We start from the raw sequence: 22,502 nt of genomic DNA, 5'->3' as shown, positions 1-22,502 counted from the left end.
ATGTGTGTGAAAGAAGAAAGCTGAGAGTAAATGTGTATAAGAGCAAGGTTATTAGGTACAGTAGGGTTGAGGGACAAGTCAATTGGGAGGTAAGTTTGAATGGAGAAAAACTGGAGGAAGTGAAGTGTTTTAGATATCTGGGAGTGGATTTGGCAGCAGATGGAACCATGGAAGCGGAAGTGAGTCACAGGGTGGGGGAAGGGGCGAAGGTTTTGGGAGTGCTGAAGAATGTCTGGAAGGCAAAAACGTTATCTCAGAGAGCAAAAATGGGTATGTTTGAAGGAATAATGGTTTTATCAATGTTATATGGTTGCAAGGCATGGGCTATAAACAGGGTTGTGCGAAGGAGGGTGGATGTGTTGGAAATGAAATGTTTGAGGACAATATGTAGTGTGAGGTAGTTTGATCGAGTAAGTAATGAGAGGGTATGAGAGATGTGTGGTAATAAAAAGAGTATGGTTGAGAGAGCGAAAGAGGGTGTTTTGAGATGGCTTGGTCACATGGAGAGAATGAGTGAGGAAAGATTGACAAAGAGGATATGTGTCAGAGGTTGAGGGAACAAGAAGTGGGAGACGAAATTGGAGGTAGAAGGATGGAGTGGAAAAGATTGTGAGCGATCAGGGACTGAACATACAGGAGGGTGAGAGGCATGCAAGGAATAGAGTGAATTGGAACAATGTGGTATACCATCGTCAATGTGCTGTCAATGGACTGAACCAGGGCACGTGGCATGTGAAGCGTCTGGGGTAAACCATGGAAAGTTTTATGGAGCCTGGATGTGGAAAGAGAGCTGTGGTTTCAGTGCATTACACATGACAGCTAGAGACTGAGTGTGAACGAATGTGGCCTTTGTTGTCTTTTCCTCGCGCTACCTCACGCGCATGCGGGGGAGGGGGGTGCCATTTCATGTGTGGAGGAATGGCGACAGGAATGGATGAAGGCAGCAAGTATGAATATGTACATGTGTTTATATGTATATGTCTGTGTATGTATATGTATCTATACGTTGAAATGTATAGGCATGTATATGTGCGTGTGTAGGCATTTATGTATATACATGTGTATGTGTGTGGGTAGGGCCATTCTTTTGTCTGTTTCATTGCGCTACCTCGTTAACGCGGGAGAAAGCGACTAAGTATACTAAATAATAATAATGTCATAATTATTATAATTTTTTTATCATTATACTTAATCACCATGTCCCATGTTTTGCGAGGTAGCACAAGAAAACAGATGAAAGAATGGCCCAACCCACTAACATACTTATGTATATACATAAACACCCACACATGCACATATACATTTCACCGTATATGTACATATACATAGACAGACATATACATATACATATACACATGTACATATTGCTTATTCCTGCCTTCATCCATTCCTGTTGCCACCCCGCCACATACAAACTAGCATTATTATTATTACTATTATCATTTTATCCCTGGGGATAGGGGAGAAAGAATACTTCCCACATTTTTCCTGCGTGTCGTAGAAGGCGACTAAGAGGGAAGGGAGCGGGGGGCTGGAAATCCTCCCCTCTCGTTTTTTTTTCTTTCTTTTTTAATTTTCCAAAAGAGGGAACAGAGAAGGGGGCCAGGTGAGGATATTCCCTCAAAGGCCCAGTCCTCTGTTCTTAACGCTACCTCGCTATCGCGGGAAATGGCGAATAGTATGAAAAAAAAAAAAATTTATCATTTTCATTATTATTATCATAATAATATCAATAACATATTACTGAAAATAATGATAATCATAATGATGTAAATAATAATAACAATAATGATAATAACAATGATAATAATAATACATGGTAGCTACAGCAGATAAGAATAAATGAGAAAATTCTTTATCTGTTACTGGTGCAATGTTGCTATGCAGAAAAGGTAACTGCTACTACTACTACTATTACTACTACTAATAATAATGATTTTCAGGTAAATTACAGGTTTTTCCTTTCAACGAAACTAGCTTTTGATATTGAGTGACTCTTCTCTGAAATGCTACTGCAGTGTTTGGTGAATACAATGACAATTAGGGAATGTGAATAGGTGCAGTTCATCTCATTAAATGATATCACATACCATGACAAGAATGAAAATGTGGAGTTAATCAACGTAAATCAATAAAACATAAAATCAACAGAATGGATGAAAGCTTTACCTAACCTTCCCATGTAGCTAAGATGTAAATATGAAATACACCAACATCAAATTGGTCTGTTACTATGGGTTATAAGGAACTGCTACTTGTAGAGAGGCTGGGCAATGACGCTACTTACTGTTCAGTCTATCATCAGTTATATTCATTCCTCAGCATGTATATTATGCTCAAACATGTGTGTGACTAGTATATTTCAACTAGAATTCAGTAACCCAGATGAATCTTGCTGGCTTGAAGGTTATACGACTTTTACAGACTATGAATTTCTAACAAGATTTTCTCATAAATATTTACTATAGCTTTCCTGACATTTAAAATTCTCACAACTATTGCCCAAGTGATAATGTACCACAGAATAAACTCTGTTCTGCAACTTATACTGTACTCTCTAAACATTATACTAACACTGCTAAGCATAATCACTCAATATCCCAAGTTTATTTTGATGCAAGGGTAAACTTATAAATCAATGATGACCATAAATACTTACGTTAGAATCACCATAACCCTAAACAACAATAAGAGCTCACATAAACATAGCCTCAAAAGAAAAAATTCAGTCCCATAACCTATTGCCATACTTCATCTAAAACTCTAATATAATTGGACACATAAAGTGGCGATCGGATTATCCTATTAGAGGAATACATTTGTAATAAGCAAAATATATATATATAGCATTGTAGGTTCCCATCACGTGAATCCAAAGACATTACATAAGAAACTTAACCATCGGAACTACAAATATACAGGAGTGAAGTTTATTGAGCACAAAGGTCTACAACTGTAAACTTCGCTCCCATTCAGTCAATGTTTATCAACATTCATCATACATTTGCCTTGACCTCTAATAGTATACCCACAACTATGTCTTAAGTTAGACCTGACTTCACCATGAAAGAAGCTAATAAAACGTACTTCATCGCTTTTGATAACTTCCTTAAACTCCCTCTTAATTCTCTGTATGGCGATATTTGCCATTATTAACGGCAAGTTGATGAGTGGCAATGTTTACTTGGTGGACTGTTTTCGTTGACTACCAGCTGAGATCTTTGGCTATACATCTTGACCAACAATAAATCAAGTGGCGAATATACATCTTTAATCTTTTTTATTTATGCAAACAAATAGATACTTTAAATATGATGTTACGAAACATTTGACAATATAGAAAATTTATATATATTGTTACTGATGAGTATTCGAGAAATCGCGAGACTTGGAAACCATTTCACATCCAACACGCCAAGATGTAACCCAGTTTTATTTACTTTAAGGAAATTGATAGATAAGCTGACAGATAGACAAGTACATTATATTTAGACTTTATAGTGCAAGTACAGTAAAGTGCAATATGACACTGCTAAAACACATGTATTACATTTAAGGAAAAGAGGGCGATTAAAATGTGCGAGTAAAATAGACATGGAAAAATATATATTTCTCACCTGAGTCAGTTTGCAGTAGAAATCTGATTCTCGCATTCTCACATAATTAATGAAATAGCAAACAAACAAAGTTTGCTTATCAAATCTGAAAGCCATATAAGACAGAGCCTAACTACAAACGTACACGAATCTTTCTCATACATTTTCTAACCTTATATTTCTCAATTTCATTGACAATTGGTGCTTACTACATATATGTGATATACACGGGTATATATACGCTTTCCACCGAGTCACAGGAGTATATGTTCAATGCTGTTGGCTAGACAAGTTATCAAGTAGAAAAATGAGACATTAATGTGCTAAAGGGGATATCTTCCTCATCACCTCCATGATTATGTGTGGAAAAATGTCTAGGAAACTGAATTGCCGTGTTGGTCTGTTGCTCTGTTCCAAATACTAAACACTTCCAGGTTAACGCCAACGTATTCCAATTTCAGGGTAGATCCCACAGCAGAAAATTGGGTATTTGTGTGTGTATGTGAGTGTGTGTCTATAGGGAGGCCAAGTGAGGATTTCCCTCAAAGGCTCAGTCCTCTGTTCTTAACGCTACCTCGCCAACGCGGGAGATGGCGAATAGTATGAAAAAAAAAAAAAAGGATAGGGGAGAAAGAATACTTCCCATTTATTCCCTGCGTGTCGTATGCGACTAAAGGAGAGAGTGGGGCGCTGGAAGTCCCCCCTTCCGTTTCGTTTTTAATTTTTCAAAAGGAACAGAGAAGGGACCAAGTGAGGATATTCCTTCTAAGGGTCAGTCCTCTGTTCTTAACGCTACCTCGCTAACTCGGGAAATGACATCTTACACACACACACACACACACACACACACACACACACACACACACACACACACACACACACATATATATATATATATATATATATATATATATATATATATATATATATATATATATATATATATATATGTATATATAAATTATCCCTGGGGATAGGGGAGAAAGAATACTAAAAGGGGAGGGAGCGGGTGGCTGGAAATCCTCCCCTCTCTTTTTTCTTCTTTTTTTTTTTTTCCAAAAGAAGAAACAGAGAAGGGGGCCAGCTGAGGATATTCCTTCAAAGGCTCAGTCCTCTATTCTTAACGCTACCTCGCTAACGCGGGAAATGGCGAATAGTATGAAAGATATATATATATATATATATATATATATATATATATATATATATATATATATATATATATATATATATATATATATATTTTCAAACTAATCGCCATTTCCCGCATTAGCGAGGTAGCGTTAAGAACAGAGGACTGGGCCTTTTTCGGAATATCCTCACCTGGCCCCCTCTGTTCCTTCTTTTGGAAAAAAAAAATATATATATATATATATATGTATATATATATATATATATATATATATATATATATATATATATATATATATATATATATATATATATATATATATATATATAAGTATCAGATTGGGGAAGAGCAGTTCTGGGAGCATTGAAAAATGTATGGAAATCGAGATCGTTATCTTGGAAAGCAAATATGTGTATGTTTGAAGGAATAGTGGTTCCAACATGTTAAATGGTTGCGAGGCGTGGGCTATAGATAGAGTTGTGCGGAGGAGAGTAGATGTGCTGGAAATGAGATGTATGAGGACAATATGTGGTGTGAGGTGGTTTGATCGAGTAAGTAATGAAAGGGTAAGAGAGATGTGTGGTGATAAAAAGAGTGTGGTTGAGAGAGCAGAAGAGGGTGTTTTGAAATGGTTTGGTCACATGGAGAGAATGAGTGAGGAAAGATTGACCAAGAGGATATATGTGTCAGAGGTGGAGGGAACGAGGAGAAGTGGGAGACCTAATTGGAGGTGGAAAGATGGAGTGAAAAAGATTTTGAGTGATTGGGTCCTGAACATACAGGAGGGTGAAAGGCTTGCAAGGAATAGAGTGAATTGGAACGATGTGGTATACCGGGGTCGACGTGCTGTCAATGGATTGAACTAGGGCATGTGAAGCGTCTGGGATAAACCATGGAAAGTTGTGTGGGGCCTGGATGGGGAAAGGGAGCTGTGGTTTCGGTGCATTATTACATGACAGCTAGAGACTGAGTGTGAACGAATGGGGCCTTTGCTGTCTTTTCCTAGCGCTACCTCGCACACATGAGGGGGGAGGGGGTTGTTATTTCATGTGTGGCGAGGTGGCGATGGAAACAAATAAAGGCAGATAGTATGAATTATGTACATGGGTATATATGTATATGTCTGTGTTTATATATATATGTGTACATTGAGATGTACAGGTATGTATATTTGCGTGTGTGGACGTGTATGTATATATATATTTGCATGTGGGTGGGTTGGGCCATTCTTTCGTCTTTTTCCTTGCGCTACCTCGCTAATGCGGGAGACAGCGACGAAGCAAATAAATAAATATAAATAAATAAATAAAGTGAAGGGCGCAAATGGGGAGGTGATAACAAGTAGTGGTGATGTGAGAAGGAGATGGAGTGAGTATTTTGAAGGTTTGTTGAATGTGTTTGATGATAGAGTGGCAGATATAGGGTGTTTTGGTCGAGGTGGTGTGCAAAGTGAGAGGGTTAGGGAAAATGATTTGGTAAACAGAGAAGAGGTAGTGAAAGCTTTGCAGAAGATGAAAGCCGGCAAGGCAGCAGGTTTGGATGGTATTGCAGTGGAATTTATTAAAAAAGGGGGTGACTGTATTGTTGACTGGTTGGTAAGGTTATTTAATGTATGTATGACTCATGGTGAGGTGCCTGAGGATTGGCGGAATGCGTGCATAGTGCCATTGTACAAAGGCAAAGGGGATAAGAGTGAGTGCTCAAATTACAGAGGTATAAGTTTGTTGAGTATTCCTGGTAAATTATATGGGAGGGTATTGATTGAGAGGGTGAAGGCATGTACAGAGCATCAGATTGGGGAAGAGCAGTGTGGTTTCAGAAGTGGTAGAGGATGTGTGGATCAGGTGTTTGCTTTGAAGAATGTATGTGAGAAATACTTAGAAAAGCAAATGGATTTGTATGTAGCATTTATGGATCTGGAGAAGGCATATGATAGAGTTGACAGAGATGCTCTGTGGAAGGTATTAAGAATATATGGTGTGGGAGGAAAGTTGTTAGAAGCAGTGAAAAGTTTTTATCGAGGATGTAAGGCATGTGTACGTGTAGGAAGAGAGGAAAGTGACTGGTTCTCAGTGAATGTAGGTTTGCGGGAGGGGTGTGTGATGTCTCCATGGTTGTTTAATTTGTTTATGGATGGGGTTGTTAGGGAGGTAAATGCAAGAGTTTTGGAAAGAGGGGCAAGTATGCCATCTGTTGTGGATGAGAGAGCTTGGGAAGTGAGTCAGTTGTTGTTCGCTGATGATACAGCGCTGGTGGCTGATTCATGTGAGAAACTGCAGAAGTTGGTGACTGAGTTTGGTAAAGTGTGTGGTAGAAGAAAGTTAAGAGTAAATGTGAATAAGAGCAAGGTTATTAGGTACAGTAGGGTTGAGGGTCAAGTCAATTGGGAGGTGAGTTTGAATGGAGAAAAACTGGAGGAAGTGAAGTGTTTTAGATATCTGGGAGTGGATCTGGCAGCGGATGGAACCATGGAAGCGGAAGTGGATCATACGGTGGGGGAGGGGGCGAAAATTCTGGGGGCCTTGAAGAATGTGTGGAGGTCGAGAACATTATCTCGGAAAGCAAAAATGGGTATGTTTGAAGGAATAGTGGTTCCAACAATGTTGTATGGTTGCGAGGCGTGGGCTATGGATAGAGTTGTGCGCAGGAGGATGGATGTGCTGGAAATGAGATGTTTGAGGACAATGTGTGGTGTGAGGTGGTTTGATCGAGTGAGTAACGTAAGGGTAAGAGAGATGTGTGGAAATAAAAAGAGCGTGGTTGAGAGAGCAGAAGAGGGTGTTTTGAAGTGGTTTGGGCACATGGAGAGAATGAGTGAGGAAAGATTGACCAAGAGGATATATGTGTCGGAGGTGGAGGGAACGAGGAGAAGAGGGAGACCAAATTGGAGGTGGAAAGATGGAGTGAAAAAGATTTTGTGTGATCGGGGCCTGAACATGCAGGAGGGTGAAAGGAGGGCAAGGAATAGAGTGAATTGGAGCGATGTGGTATACCGGGGTTGACGTGCTGTCAGTGGATTGCATCAAGGCATGTGAAGCGTCTGGGGTAAACCATGGAAAGCTGTGTAGGTATGTATATTTGCGTGTGTGGACGTATGTATATACATGTGTATGGGGGTGGGTTGGGCCATTTCTTTCGTCTGTTTCCTTGCGCTACCTCGCAAACGCGGGAGACAGCGACAAAGTATAATAAAAAAAAAAGAATATATATGTATATATATATATATATATATATATATATATATATATATATATATATATATATATATATGTATAGTGAATCAATTTGATTAAAAGAACGTAACTAAAGTTTTGAGTGAAGGAGCATTTTCAAAAAATGGATTCTTCAGTAAAGAAAGGCAACAAAGCCTCTTTCTCACTGATCATCTTCTGTAAGGTGGACGAGAGACTGAAGGCTAAGTATATATGGCCAACAGATGTCATTAAAATATCCAAAATAAAGACAAATTTGAACTAACAATATTAAAGTAAAAACTGTGCATGGCATATACTGTGTTGCAGAAGTGCATCTAAGCATATATTACTGTTTGGTGAGGTTTACACATACTTGACCATATATATGCATGACTGTGATAATAAGCATGTATATGTGTATAGATATATACATACATCTTTTATTTTTACAAAACACAATCAATGTGAAACACATATATGAAGCAGAAAAAATTTTCAGTCATATGTAGAAAAATATGCATAAATTTTGGTGCCGAGTAAGTAAACATTAAACAAAACACTATTAGGACTAGATGAATGTATGATCATGACAATTAACAAAAATAAAAGAAATTTATATTCTCAATGTTGTGCACCTGATGCAAAACACGGAGTATTCTTTTCAGTTAGCTTAGAAGTACTAAAAGTAATCGTTATTATCATAGGATACATATATTCCACAGAGATGAGGTTCCATCAATGAACAAAAATTGAAAATAAATCTACACATTACTTACTTTTCAAAAGGTGACAGCCTCCCAGGTAAAAGGGATAGGATTAGTCTAGGATTATAGATATTTCAGAATAACTGCAGTTAAGTATACACATTTAGGCCGACTCAACTGGTCTTCTCAGTAAAAAGTATCATTAATATGCTGGGACACCATTTACTTAACTAAAAAGCTGTGGGATTTTCTTGCTATGACTGAATTTCTATGCGCACGGTTTTGTCACTAAACCTCTGATCATGTTATGAGGCCACTACAAGCTAATATAGACACTGTCTCCCACGTTAGCAAGGTACCGCAAGGAAACAGACGAAAGAATGGCCCAACCCGCCCACATACACATGTATATACATACACGTCCACACACGCACAGATACATACCTATACATCTCAACGGATACATATATATACACACATAGACATAAACATATATACACATGTACATAATTCATACTGTCTGCCCTTATACATTCCCGTCGCCACCTCGCCACACATGAAATGAAAACCCCCTCCCCTGCATGTGCGCGAGGTAGCGCTAGGAAAAGACAACAAAGGCCACATTCGTTCACACTCAGTCACTAGCTGTCATGTATAATGCACCGAAACCACAGCTCCCTTTCCACATCCAGGCCCCACACAACAACCCCATCCATAAACAAATTAAACAACCTTGGAGACATCACACACCCCTGCCGCAAACCTACATTCACTGAGAACCAATCACTTTCCTCTCTTCCTACACGTGCACATGCCTTACACTCTCGATAAAAACTTTTCACTGCTTCTAACAACTTGTCTCCCACACTATATATTCTTAATACCTTGCACAGAGCATCTCCATCAACTCTATCATATGCCTTCTCCAGATCCATACATGCTACATACAAATCCATTTGTTTTTCTAAGTATTTCTCACATACATTCTTCAAAGCAAACACCTGATCCACACATCCTCTACCACTTCTGAAACCACACTGCTCTTCCCCAATCTGATATATAAATATATATATATATATATATATATATATATATATATATATATATATATATATATATATATATATATATATATAAATATATATATATATATATATATATATATATATATATATATATATATATATATATATATTATATATATATATATATATATATATATATATATATATATATATATATATATATATAAATATATATATATATATATATATATATATATATATATATATATATATATATATATATATATATATATATATATATATATATATATATATATATATATATATATAAATATATATATATATATATATATATATATATATATATATATATATATATATATATATATATATATATATATATATTCTTTTATCTTCTTTTAAACTATTCGCCATTTCCCGCATTAGCGAGGTAGCGTTAAGAACAGAGGACTGGGCCTTTGTGGAATATCCTCACCTGACCCCCTCTGTTCCTTCTTTTGGAAAATTAAAAAAAAAAAAAAACGAGAGGGGAGGATTTCCAGCCTCCCGCTCCCTCCCCGTTTAGTCGCCTTCTACGACACGCAGGGAATACGTGGGAAGTATTCTTAATCCCCTATCCCCAGGGATATATATATATATATATATATATATATATATATATATATATATATATATATATATATATATATATATATATATATCTATTTATCTATTTTGCTTTGTCGCTGTCTCCCGCATTTGCGAGGTAGCGCAAGGAAACAGAAGAAAGAAATGGCCCAACCCACCCCCATACACATGTATATACACACACGTCCACACTCGCAAACCTACACACCCATACATCTCAATGTACACATATATATACACACACAGACACATACATATATACCCATGCAGACAATTCACACTGCCTGCCTTTATTCATTCCCATCGCCACCTCGCCACACATGGAATACCATCCCCCTCCCCCTCATGTGTGCGAGGTAGCGCTAGGAAAAGATAACAAAGGCCCCATTCGTTCACACTCAGTCTCCAGCTGTCATGCAATAATGCCCGAAACCACAGCTCCCTTTCCAAATCCAGGCCCCACACAACTTTCCATGGTTTACCCCAGACGCTTCACATGCCCTGATTCAATCCACTGACAGCACGTCAACCCCGGTATACCACATCGATCCAATTCACTTTATTCCTTGCACGCCTTTCACCCTCCTGCATGTTCAGGCCCCGATCACACAAAATCTTTTCCACTCCATCTTTCCACCTCCAATTTCGTCTCCCACTTCTCGTTCCCTCCACCTCCGACACATATATCCTCTTGGTCAATCTTTCCTCACTCATTCTCTCCATGTGCCCAAACCATTTAAAACACCCTCTTCTGCTCTCTTAACCACGCTCTTTTTATTTCCACACATCTCTCTTACCCTTACGTTACTTACTCGATCAAACCACCTCACACCACACATTGTTCTCAAACATCTCATTTCCAGCACATCCACCCTCCTGCGCACAACTCTATCCATAGCCCACGCCTCGCAACCATACAACATTGTTGGAGCCACTATTCCTTCAAACATACCCATTTTTGCTTTCTGAGATAATGTTCTCGACTTCCACACATTCTTCAAGGCCCCCAGGATTTTCGCCCCCTCCCCCACCCTATGATCCACTTCCGCTTCCATGGTTCCATCCGCTGCCAGATCCACTCCCAGATATCTAAAACACTTCACTTCCTCCAGTTTTTCTCCATTCAACCTTACCTCCCAATTGACTTGACCCTCAACCCTACTGTACCTAATAACCTTGCTCTTATTCACATTTACTCTTAACTTTCTTCTTTCACACACTTTACCAAACTCAGTCACCAGCTTCTGCAGTTTCTCACATGAATCAGCCACCAGCGCTGTATCATCAGCGAACAACAGCTGACTCACTTCCCAAGCTCTCTCATCCACAACAGACTTCATACTTGCCCCTCTTTCCAAAACTCTTGCATTCACCTCCCTAACAACCCCATCCATAAACAAATTAAACAACCATGGAGGCATCACACACCCCTCCCGCAAACCTACATTCACTGAGAACCAATCACTTTCCTCTCTTCCTACACGTACACATGCCTTGCATCCTCGATAAAAACTTTTCACTGCTTCTAACAACTTGCCTCCCACACCATATATTCTTAATACCTTCCACAGAGCATCTATACATATATATATATATATATATATATATATATATATATATATATATATGCTCTGTGGAAGGTATTGAGAATATATGGTGTGGGAGGCAAGTTGTTAGAAGCAGTGAAAAGTTTTTATCGAGGATGTAAGGCATGTGTACGTGTAGGAAGAGAGGAAAGTGATTGGTTCTCAGTGAATGTAGGTTTGCGGCAGGGGTGTGTGATGTCTCCATGGTTGTTTAATTTGTTTATGGATGGGGTTGTTAGGGAGGTGAATGCAAGAGTTTTGGAAAGAGGGGCAAGTATGAAGTCTGTTGGGGATGAGAGAGCTTGGGAAGTGAGTCAGTTGTTGTTCGCTGATGATACAGCGCTGGTGGCTGATTCATGTGAGAAACTGCAGAAGCTGGTGACTGAGTTTGGTAAAGTGTGTGAAAGAAGAAAGTTAAGAGTAAATGTGAATAAGAGCAAGGTTATTAGGTACAGTAGGGTTGAGGGCAATTCAATTGGGAGGTGAGTTTGAATGGAGAAAAAACTGGAGGAAGTGAAGTGTTTTAGATATCTGGGAGTGGATCTGGCAGCGGATGGAACCATGGAAGCGGAAGTGGATCATAGGGTGGGGGAAGGGGCGAAAATTCTGGGAGCCTTGAAGAATGTGTGGAAGTCGAGATCATTATCTCGGAAAGCAAAAATGGGTATGTTTGAAGGAAGAGTGGTTCCAACAATGTTGTATGGTTGCGAGGCGTGGACTATGGATAGAGTTGTGCGCAGGAGGATGGATGTGCTGGAAATGAGATGTTTGAGGATAATGTGTGGTGTGAGGTGGTTTGATCGAGTAAGTAACGTAAGGGTAAGAAAGATGTGTGGAAATAAAAAGAGCGTGGTTGAGAGAGCAGAAGAGGGTGTTTTGAAATGGTTTGGTCACATGGAGAGAATGAGTGAGGAAAGATTGACCAAGAGGATATATGTGTCGGAGGTGGAGGGAACGAGGAGAAGAGGGAGACCAAATTGGAGGTGGAAAGATGGAGTGAAAAAGATTTTGTGTGATCGGGGCCTGAACATGCAGGAGGGTGAAAGGAGGGCAAAGAATAGAGTGAATTGGAGCGATGTGGTATAGCGGGGTTGACGTGCTGTCAGTGGATTGAATCAAGGCATGTGAAGCGTCTGGGTAAACCATGGAAAGCTGTGTAGGTATGTATATTTGCGTGTGGGGACGTATGTATATACATGTGTATGGGGGTGGGTTGGGCCATTTCTTTCGTCTGTTTCCTTGCGCTAACCTCGCAAACGCGGGAGACAGCGACAAAGTATAATAAAAAAAAAAGTATATATATAATATAAATATATATATATATATATATATATATATATATATATATATATATATATGTATAGTGAATCAATTTGATTAAAAGAACGTAACTAAAGTTTTGAGTGAAGGAGCATTTTCAAAAAATGGATTCTTCAGTAAAGAAAGGCAACAAAGCCTCTTTCTCACTGATCATCTTCTGTAAGGTGGACGAGAGACTGAAGGCTAAGTATATATGGCCAACAGATGTCATTAAAATATCCAAAATAAAGACAAATTTGAACTAACAATATTAAAGTAAAAACTGTGCATGGCATATACTGTGTTGCAGAAGTGCATCTAAGCATATATTACTGTTTGGTGAGGTTTACACATACTTGACCATATATATGCATGACTGTGATAATAAGCATGTATATGTGTATAGATATATACATACATCTTTTATTTTTACAAAACACAATCAATGTGAAACACATATATGAAGCAGAAAAAATTTTCAGTCATATGTAGAAAAATATGCATAAATTTTGGTGCCGAGTAAGTAAACATTAAACAAAACACTATTAGGACTAGATGAATGTATGATCATGACAATTAACAAAAATAAAAGAAATTTATATTCTCAATGTTGTGCACCTGATGCAAAACACGGAGTATTCTTTTCAGTTAGCTTAGAAGTACTAAAAGTAATCGTTATTATCATAGGATACATATATTCCACAGAGATGAGGTTCCATCAATGAACAAAAATTGAAAATAAATCTACACATTACTTACTTTTCAAAAGGTGACAGCCTCCCAGGTAAAAGGGATAGGATTAGTCTAGGATTATAGATATTTCAGAATAACTGCAGTTAAGTATACACATTTAGGCCGACTCAACTGGTCTTCTCAGTAAAAAGTATCATTAATATGCTGGGACACCATTTACTTAACTAAAAAGCTGTGGGATTTTCTTGCTATGACTGAATTTCTATGCGCACGGTTTTGTCACTAAACCTCTGATCATGTTATGAGGCCACTACAAGCTAATATAGACACTGTCTCCCACGTTAGCAAGGTACCGCAAGGAAACAGACGAAAGAATGGCCCAACCCGCCCACATACACATGTATATACATACACGTCCACACACGCACAGATACATACCTATACATCTCAACGGATACATATATATACACACATAGACATAAACATATATACACATGTACATAATTCATACTGTCTGCCCTTATACATTCCCGTCGCCACCTCGCCACACATGAAATGAAAACCCCCTCCCCTGCATGTGCGCGAGGTAGCGCTAGGAAAAGACAACAAAGGCCACATTCGTTCACACTCAGTCACTAGCTGTCATGTATAATGCACCGAAACCACAGCTCCCTTTCCACATCCAGGCCCCACACAACAACCCCATCCATAAACAAATTAAACAACCTTGGAGACATCACACACCCCTGCCGCAAACCTACATTCACTGAGAACCAATCACTTTCCTCTCTTCCTACACGTGCACATGCCTTACACTCTCGATAAAAACTTTTCACTGCTTCTAACAACTTGTCTCCCACACTATATATTCTTAATACCTTGCACAGAGCATCTCCATCAACTCTATCATATGCCTTCTCCAGATCCATACATGCTACATACAAATCCATTTGTTTTTCTAAGTATTTCTCACATACATTCTTCAAAGCAAACACCTGATCCACACATCCTCTACCACTTCTGAAACCACACTGCTCTTCCCCAATCTGATATATAAATATATATATATATATATATATATATATATATATATATATATATATATATATATATATATATATATATATAAATATATATATATATATATATATATATATATATATATATATATATATATATATATATATATATATATATATATATATATATATATATATATATATATATATATATATATATATATATATATATATATATATATATATATATATATATATATATATATATATATATATATATATATATATATATATATATATATATATATATATATATATATATATATATAAATATATATATATATATATATATATATATATATATATATATATATATATATATATATATATATATATATATATATTCTTTTATCTTCTTTTAAACTATTCGCCATTTCCCGCATTAGCGAGGTAGCGTTAAGAACAGAGGACTGGGCCTTTGTGGAATATCCTCACCTGACCCCCTCTGTTCCTTCTTTTGGAAAATTAAAAAAAAAAAAAAACGAGAGGGGAGGATTTCCAGCCTCCCGCTCCCTCCCCGTTTAGTCGCCTTCTACGACACGCAGGGAATACGTGGGAAGTATTCTTAATCCCCTATCCCCAGGGATATATATATATATATATATATATATATATATATATATATATATATATATATATATATATATATATATATATATCTATTTATCTATTTGCTTTGTCGCTGTCTCCCGCATTAGCGAGGTAGCGCAAGGAAACAGAAGAAAGAAATGGCCCAACCCACCCCCATACACATGTATATACACACACGTCCACACTCGCAAACCTACACACCCATACATCTCAATGTACACATATATATACACACACAGACACATACATATATACCCATGCAGACAATTCACACTGCCTGCCTTTATTCATTCCCATCGCCACCTCGCCACACATGGAATACCATCCCCCTCCCCCTCATGTGTGCGAGGTAGCGCTAGGAAAAGATAACAAAGGCCCCATTCGTTCACACTCAGTCTCCAGCTGTCATGCAATAATGCCCGAAACCACAGCTCCCTTTCCAAATCCAGGCCCCACACAACTTTCCATGGTTTACCCCAGACGCTTCACATGCCCTGATTCAATCCACTGACAGCACGTCAACCCCGGTATACCACATCGATCCAATTCACTTTATTCCTTGCACGCCTTTCACCCTCCTGCATGTTCAGGCCCCGATCACACAAAATCTTTTCCACTCCATCTTTCCACCTCCAATTTCGTCTCCCACTTCTCGTTCCCTCCACCTCCGACACATATATCCTCTTGGTCAATCTTTCCTCACTCATTCTCTCCATGTGCCCAAACCATTTAAAACACCCTCTTCTGCTCTCTTAACCACGCTCTTTTTATTTCCACACATCTCTCTTACCCTTACGTTACTTACTCGATCAAACCACCTCACACCACACATTGTTCTCAAACATCTCATTTCCAGCACATCCACCCTCCTGCGCACAACTCTATCCATAGCCCACGCCTCGCAACCATACAACATTGTTGGAGCCACTATTCCTTCAAACATACCCATTTTTGCTTTCTGAGATAATGTTCTCGACTTCCACACATTCTTCAAGGCCCCCAGGATTTTCGCCCCCTCCCCCACCCTATGATCCACTTCCGCTTCCATGGTTCCATCCGCTGCCAGATCCACTCCCAGATATCTAAAACACTTCACTTCCTCCAGTTTTTCTCCATTCAACCTTACCTCCCAATTGACTTGACCCTCAACCCTACTGTACCTAATAACCTTGCTCTTATTCACATTTACTCTTAACTTTCTTCTTTCACACACTTTACCAAACTCAGTCACCAGCTTCTGCAGTTTCTCACATGAATCAGCCACCAGCGCTGTATCATCAGCGAACAACAGCTGACTCACTTCCCAAGCTCTCTCATCCACAACAGACTTCATACTTGCCCCTCTTTCCAAAACTCTTGCATTCACCTCCCTAACAACCCCATCCATAAACAAATTAAACAACCATGGAGGCATCACACACCCCTCCCGCAAACCTACATTCACTGAGAACCAATCACTTTCCTCTCTTCCTACACGTACACATGCCTTGCATCCTCGATAAAAACTTTTCACTGCTTCTAACAACTTGCCTCCCACACCATATATTCTTAATACCTTCCACAGAGCATCTATACATATATATTATATATATATATATATATATATATATATATATATATATATATATATGCTCTGTGGAAGGTATTGAGAATATATGGTGTGGGAGGCAAGTTGTTAGAAGCAGTGAAAAGTTTTTATCGAGGATGTAAGGCATGTGTACGTGTAGGAAGAGAGGAAAGTGATTGGTTCTCAGTGAATGTAGGTTTGCGGCAGGGGTGTGTGATGTCTCCATGGTTGTTTAATTTGTTTATGGATGGGGTTGTTAGGGAGGTGAATGCAAGAGTTTTGGAAAGAGGGGCAAGTATGAAGTCTGTTGGGGATGAGAGAGCTTGGGAAGTGAGTCAGTTGTTGTTCGCTGATGATACAGCGCTGGTGGCTGATTCATGTGAGAAACTGCAGAAGCTGGTGACTGAGTTTGGTAAAGTGTGTGAAAGAAGAAAGTTAAGAGTAAATGTGAATAAGAGCAAGGTTATTAGGTACAGTAGGGTTGAGGGCAATTCAATTGGGAGGTGAGTTTGAATGGAGAAAAAACTGGAGGAAGTGAAGTGTTTTAGATATCTGGGAGTGGATCTGGCAGCGGATGGAACCATGGAAGCGGAAGTGGATCATAGGGTGGGGGAAGGGGCGAAAATTCTGGGAGCCTTGAAGAATGTGTGGAAGTCGAGATCATTATCTCGGAAAGCAAAAATGGGTATGTTTGAAGGAAGAGTGGTTCCAACAATGTTGTATGGTTGCGAGGCGTGGACTATGGATAGAGTTGTGCGCAGGAGGATGGATGTGCTGGAAATGAGATGTTTGAGGATAATGTGTGGTGTGAGGTGGTTTGATCGAGTAAGTAACGTAAGGGTAAGAAAGATGTGTGGAAATAAAAAGAGCGTGGTTGAGAGAGCAGAAGAGGGTGTTTTGAAATGGTTTGGTCACATGGAGAGAATGAGTGAGGAAAGATTGACCAAGAGGATATATGTGTCGGAGGTGGAGGGAACGAGGAGAAGAGGGAGACCAAATTGGAGGTGGAAAGATGGAGTGAAAAAGATTTTGTGTGATCGGGGCCTGAACATGCAGGAGGGTGAAAGGAGGGCAAAGAATAGAGTGAATTGGAGCGATGTGGTATAGCGGGGTTGACGTGCTGTCAGTGGATTGAATCAAGGCATGTGTATGGGGGTGGGTTGGGCCATTTCTTTCGTCTGTTTCCTTGCGCTACCTCGCAAACGCGGGAGACAGCGACAAAGGAAAAAAAAAAGAAAAAAAAAAAAAATATATATATATATATATATATATATATATATATATATATATATATATATTTTTTTTTTTTTTTTTTTTTTCCGCTGTCTCCCGCGTTTGCGAGGTAGCGCAAGGAAACAGACGAAAGAAATTGCCCAACCCACCCCCATACACATGTATATACATACGTCCACACACGCAAATATACATACCTACACAGCTTTCCATGGTTTACCCCAGACGCTTCACATATATATATATATATATATATATATATATATATATATATATATATATATATATATATATATATATATATATATTATCCTTGGGATAGGGGAGAAAGAATACTTCTCACGTATGCCCTGCGTGTCGTAGAAGGCGACTAAAAGGGAAGGGAGCGGGGGGCTGGAAATCCTCCCCTCTCGTTTCTAATTTTCCTTAAAGAAGGAACAGAGAAGGGGGCCAAGTGAGGATATTCCCTCAAAGGCTCAGTCCTTTGTTCTTAAAGCTACCTCGGTAGCGTGGGAAATGGAGAATAGTATGAAAAAAAAATATATGGGACTTCAAGGCTAGACGTTTAAATAGTAGGGTTAACAAATACAGCTGCAAAAAGGGCTCTAGGGCTACATAGTCCATGCTGCCGTTGTGAAATAAATTCTGTTCTAATTATTTAACCATAGCAATTCAGAGAGTCAGAATCTAAGAATCAACACCACGCCAACCCCAGGGCCCTTGTGGTTCTGCCGCTCGTGTAAGTAGGAACGATTTCTGCAGAAATTTTCGTTCGTTTCTTCTTAGTTTGAAATAAAGTTATCTTCAAACAAACAAGAATCTTAAATCTGTTAAGTCTATTTCAGTCTACTTCAGGACGGTCAATTGATGTGCCAGGTTCAAGCCATGGAGTAGGCAAGACTTTGTTGGGAAGATGGGATCCGTGAGCCACATCTTTAATATTTGCAAAGTTGAATGATAAACGATTCGAAGTCCTTTTAGTCACATTCTTTATATCAATCGCCTCTGTTGTGCATAATTAAAGGCAATACACCTCGCTCTTAAACCCCGTGTTAATCTATCGTACCAGTAATTGTCTGTTTTCTATCTTGTAGACAAAATGCAGTTTCAAGACGTATTGTAATATCAGATGGAGAGGATACAGAGACAGTTTCTTTATGAAACAGCTTATTTTCTTTTTTTCTTATCAGTAAGTTAGCACAAGCAGTGGTTATTTTGCCGATAAATTTGCATCTTTGGGTTAAACGGTATTAAGGCAACTTTCTAGTTTTTTTTTTCTTGCGCATCTTTGCAGCATATCGACTTTTTCTAATGAAGAAAAGTTTCTCCGAATATCCAGATTCGAACATACGTCAGTTTTAAAGTCCAACGGGAGCCGTAAAACGCATTCCTGTCGCTTATAGCAAAGCCCTAACCAACTTCAGCGTAACGCGGCTTTGAACAGTGGATTAAAGATATTGAACAAGAAGCATAATAAATTCAGTAAAGATTATATCGTCACAATACCATTTAACCCAACACTACCAACATATTGACATATCTATCGGTAAAATAATCAACATCGTAAAGATTATGCATGAAGCATGGAATGATGGTAAAGTTTATATACAGCCGGACTTTATTTTTCAGTTCAATGACAGCACGTCGACCCCGGTATACCACATCGTTCCAATTCACTCTATTCCGTGCACGCTTCTTCACCCTCCTGCATGTTCAGGTGCCGATCGCTCAAAATCTTTTTCACTCCATCCTTCCACCTCCAATTTGGTCTCTCGCTTCTCCTTGTTCCCTCCACCTCAGACACATATCCTCTTTGTCAACCTTTCCTCACTCATTCTCTCCAAGTGACCAAACCATTTCATCACACCCTCTTCTGCTGTCTCAACCACTCTTTTTATTTCCACACATCCCTCTTACCCTTTCATTACTCGATCAAACCACCTTACACCACATAATGTCCTCACACGTTTCATTTCCAACATATCCACCCTCCTCCGTACAACCTATCTATAGCCCATGCCTCGCAACCATATGATATTGTTGGAACTACTGTTCTTTCAAACATACCCATTTCTGGTCTCCGAGATAACGTTCTCTCTTTCCACACGTTCTTCATCCCTTCCAGAAACCTCACTCTCTACCCCACCCTATGACTCACTTCCGCTTCTGTGGTTCCATTCGCTGCTAAGTCCACTCCCAGATATCTAAAACATTTCACTTCCTCCAATTTTTCTCCATTCATACATCCCAGCTAACTTGTCCCTCAACCCCATTGAACCTAATAACCTTGAATTTATTCACATTTACTGTCTCCTTTCACGCACTTTTCCAAACTCAGTCACCAACTTCGGCAGTTTCTTACTCGAATCACCCACCAGTGCTGTATCATCGGCGAACAACTGACACTTCTCAGGCCCTCTCATCCCCAACAGAACTGCATTCTAGCCCCTGTCTCCAAAACTCATGCATTTACCTCCCTAACCAACCCATCCATAAACAAATTAAACAATCATGGGGACATCACACACCCCTGCCCCAGACCGACCTTTACTGGGAACTAAACACTCTCCTCTCTTCCTACTTGTACACATGCCTTACACCTTTGATAAAAGCCTCTCAATGCTTCTAACACTTTATCTCCCTCACCATATACTCGTAAGACCTTCCACAAAGCATCTTTATCAACCCTATCATATGCCTTCTCGAGATCCATAAATGCTACATACAAATCCATCTGTTTTTCTAAGTATTTCTCAAATACAAAGCAAACATCTGATCCACACATCCTTTACCACTTCGGAAACCAAATTGCTCCTCCCCAGTCTGATGCTCTGTACATGCCCTCACTCTCTCAATTAATAACTTCCCATACTATTTTCCAGAAATACTCTGCAAACTTATGCCTCTGCAGTTTGTATACTGTTTTTTATCTCCTTTACCTTTGTGCAATGGCACTATACATGCATTCCGCCAATCCTCAGACACTTCACCATGATCCATATATACACTGAATATCGTTAACAACCAATCAACAACACAATTGCCCCTTTTGCTAATATAGTCAACTGTAATACCATTCAAATCCGCCGCCTTGCCGAATTTCATCTTCCGCAAAGCTTTCACCTCCTACTCTCTCTTCACCAAACCACTCCCCCTAACACTCACTTCACACATCAACCCGACCAAAACACCCCACATCTGCCACTCTATCATCAAACACATTCAGTAACCCTCAAAATACTCACTCCATCTTCTCACTTCATTACTACCTGTTATCACTTTCCCCTTGTCTATTTCACTGATGTTCTCATTTGTTCTCTTGTCTTATGCATGTTACTTACCGCCTTCCATAACATGTTTTCATCCTCCCTAAAGTTTAATGATACTCTTTCACCCCAGCTCTCATTTGCCTTCTTTTTCATCCCAACTCTCATTTGCCTTCTTTTCACCCCAACTCTCATTTGCCTTTTTTTTTTTTTTTCTTTCAATCCTTGCACCATCCTCTTGACCTCCTGACACTTTCTCTTATACATCTCCCAGTCACGTGCACTCTTTCCTTGTAAGTATCGTCCAAACGTCTCTCTTTTCTCTTTCACTGACAACTTTACTTCTTCATCCCACCACTCACTTGCCCACCTCCCACCGAAATTTCTCATGCCACATGCATCTTTTGCACATGCCAACACTGCTTCCCTAAATACATTCCATTCCTCACCTACTTCCCTCACATCATTTGCTCTTACCTTTTGCCATTCTACACTCAATCTCTTCTGGTACTACCTCACACAAGTCTCCTTTCCAAGCTCACTTAGACCACTCTCTTCTCCCAACATTCTCTCTTCTTGTTTGAAAACCTCTACAACTACAAATCTTCACCTTCGTCTCCACAAGATAGTGATCAGACATCCCACCAGCTGTCCCTCTCTGCACATTACCATCCAGAAGTTTCTCTTTTACATGCCTATCAATTACAGGGCTCCAGCTTCTCGAATTTACACTGTGAACGAGAAGCCATTTTTCCGATGTTGTATGGCTGGGAGTACATGCTCATCAAAAAACTTATTCCAGAGGAGACTACATTTCCCATCTAGTGGCAGTAAGGCATCTTGGGCTGCAGAAGCCTTTTCAAAGGTCCTAGGTAACACCAGGCTTTTT

At 39.0% G+C, this 22,502-nt stretch overlaps 1 protein-coding gene across 1 annotated transcript in view; it reads right to left on the bottom strand.

Annotated features, from left to right (window-relative positions):
• The window catches only part of Ubc4 (ubiquitin conjugating enzyme 4), a 156,345-nt gene extending 153,097 nt beyond the window's left edge, over positions 1-3,248 (bottom strand). Inside the window, 2 exon segments of the mRNA XM_071669711.1 lie at positions 3,088-3,167; positions 3,170-3,248. Of these exon segments, the coding sequence (XP_071525812.1) occupies positions 3,088-3,167; positions 3,170-3,233 (144 nt within the window). The 5' untranslated portion in view covers positions 3,234-3,248.
• Positions 3,249-22,502: the final 19,254 nt, after the last annotated feature.

Source organism: Panulirus ornatus, chromosome 14 (assembly GCF_036320965.1).
Source record: "Panulirus ornatus isolate Po-2019 chromosome 14, ASM3632096v1, whole genome shotgun sequence".
NCBI lineage: Eukaryota > Metazoa > Arthropoda > Malacostraca > Decapoda > Palinuridae > Panulirus > Panulirus ornatus.
This window is presented reverse-complemented; position numbering and strand designations above follow the sequence as displayed.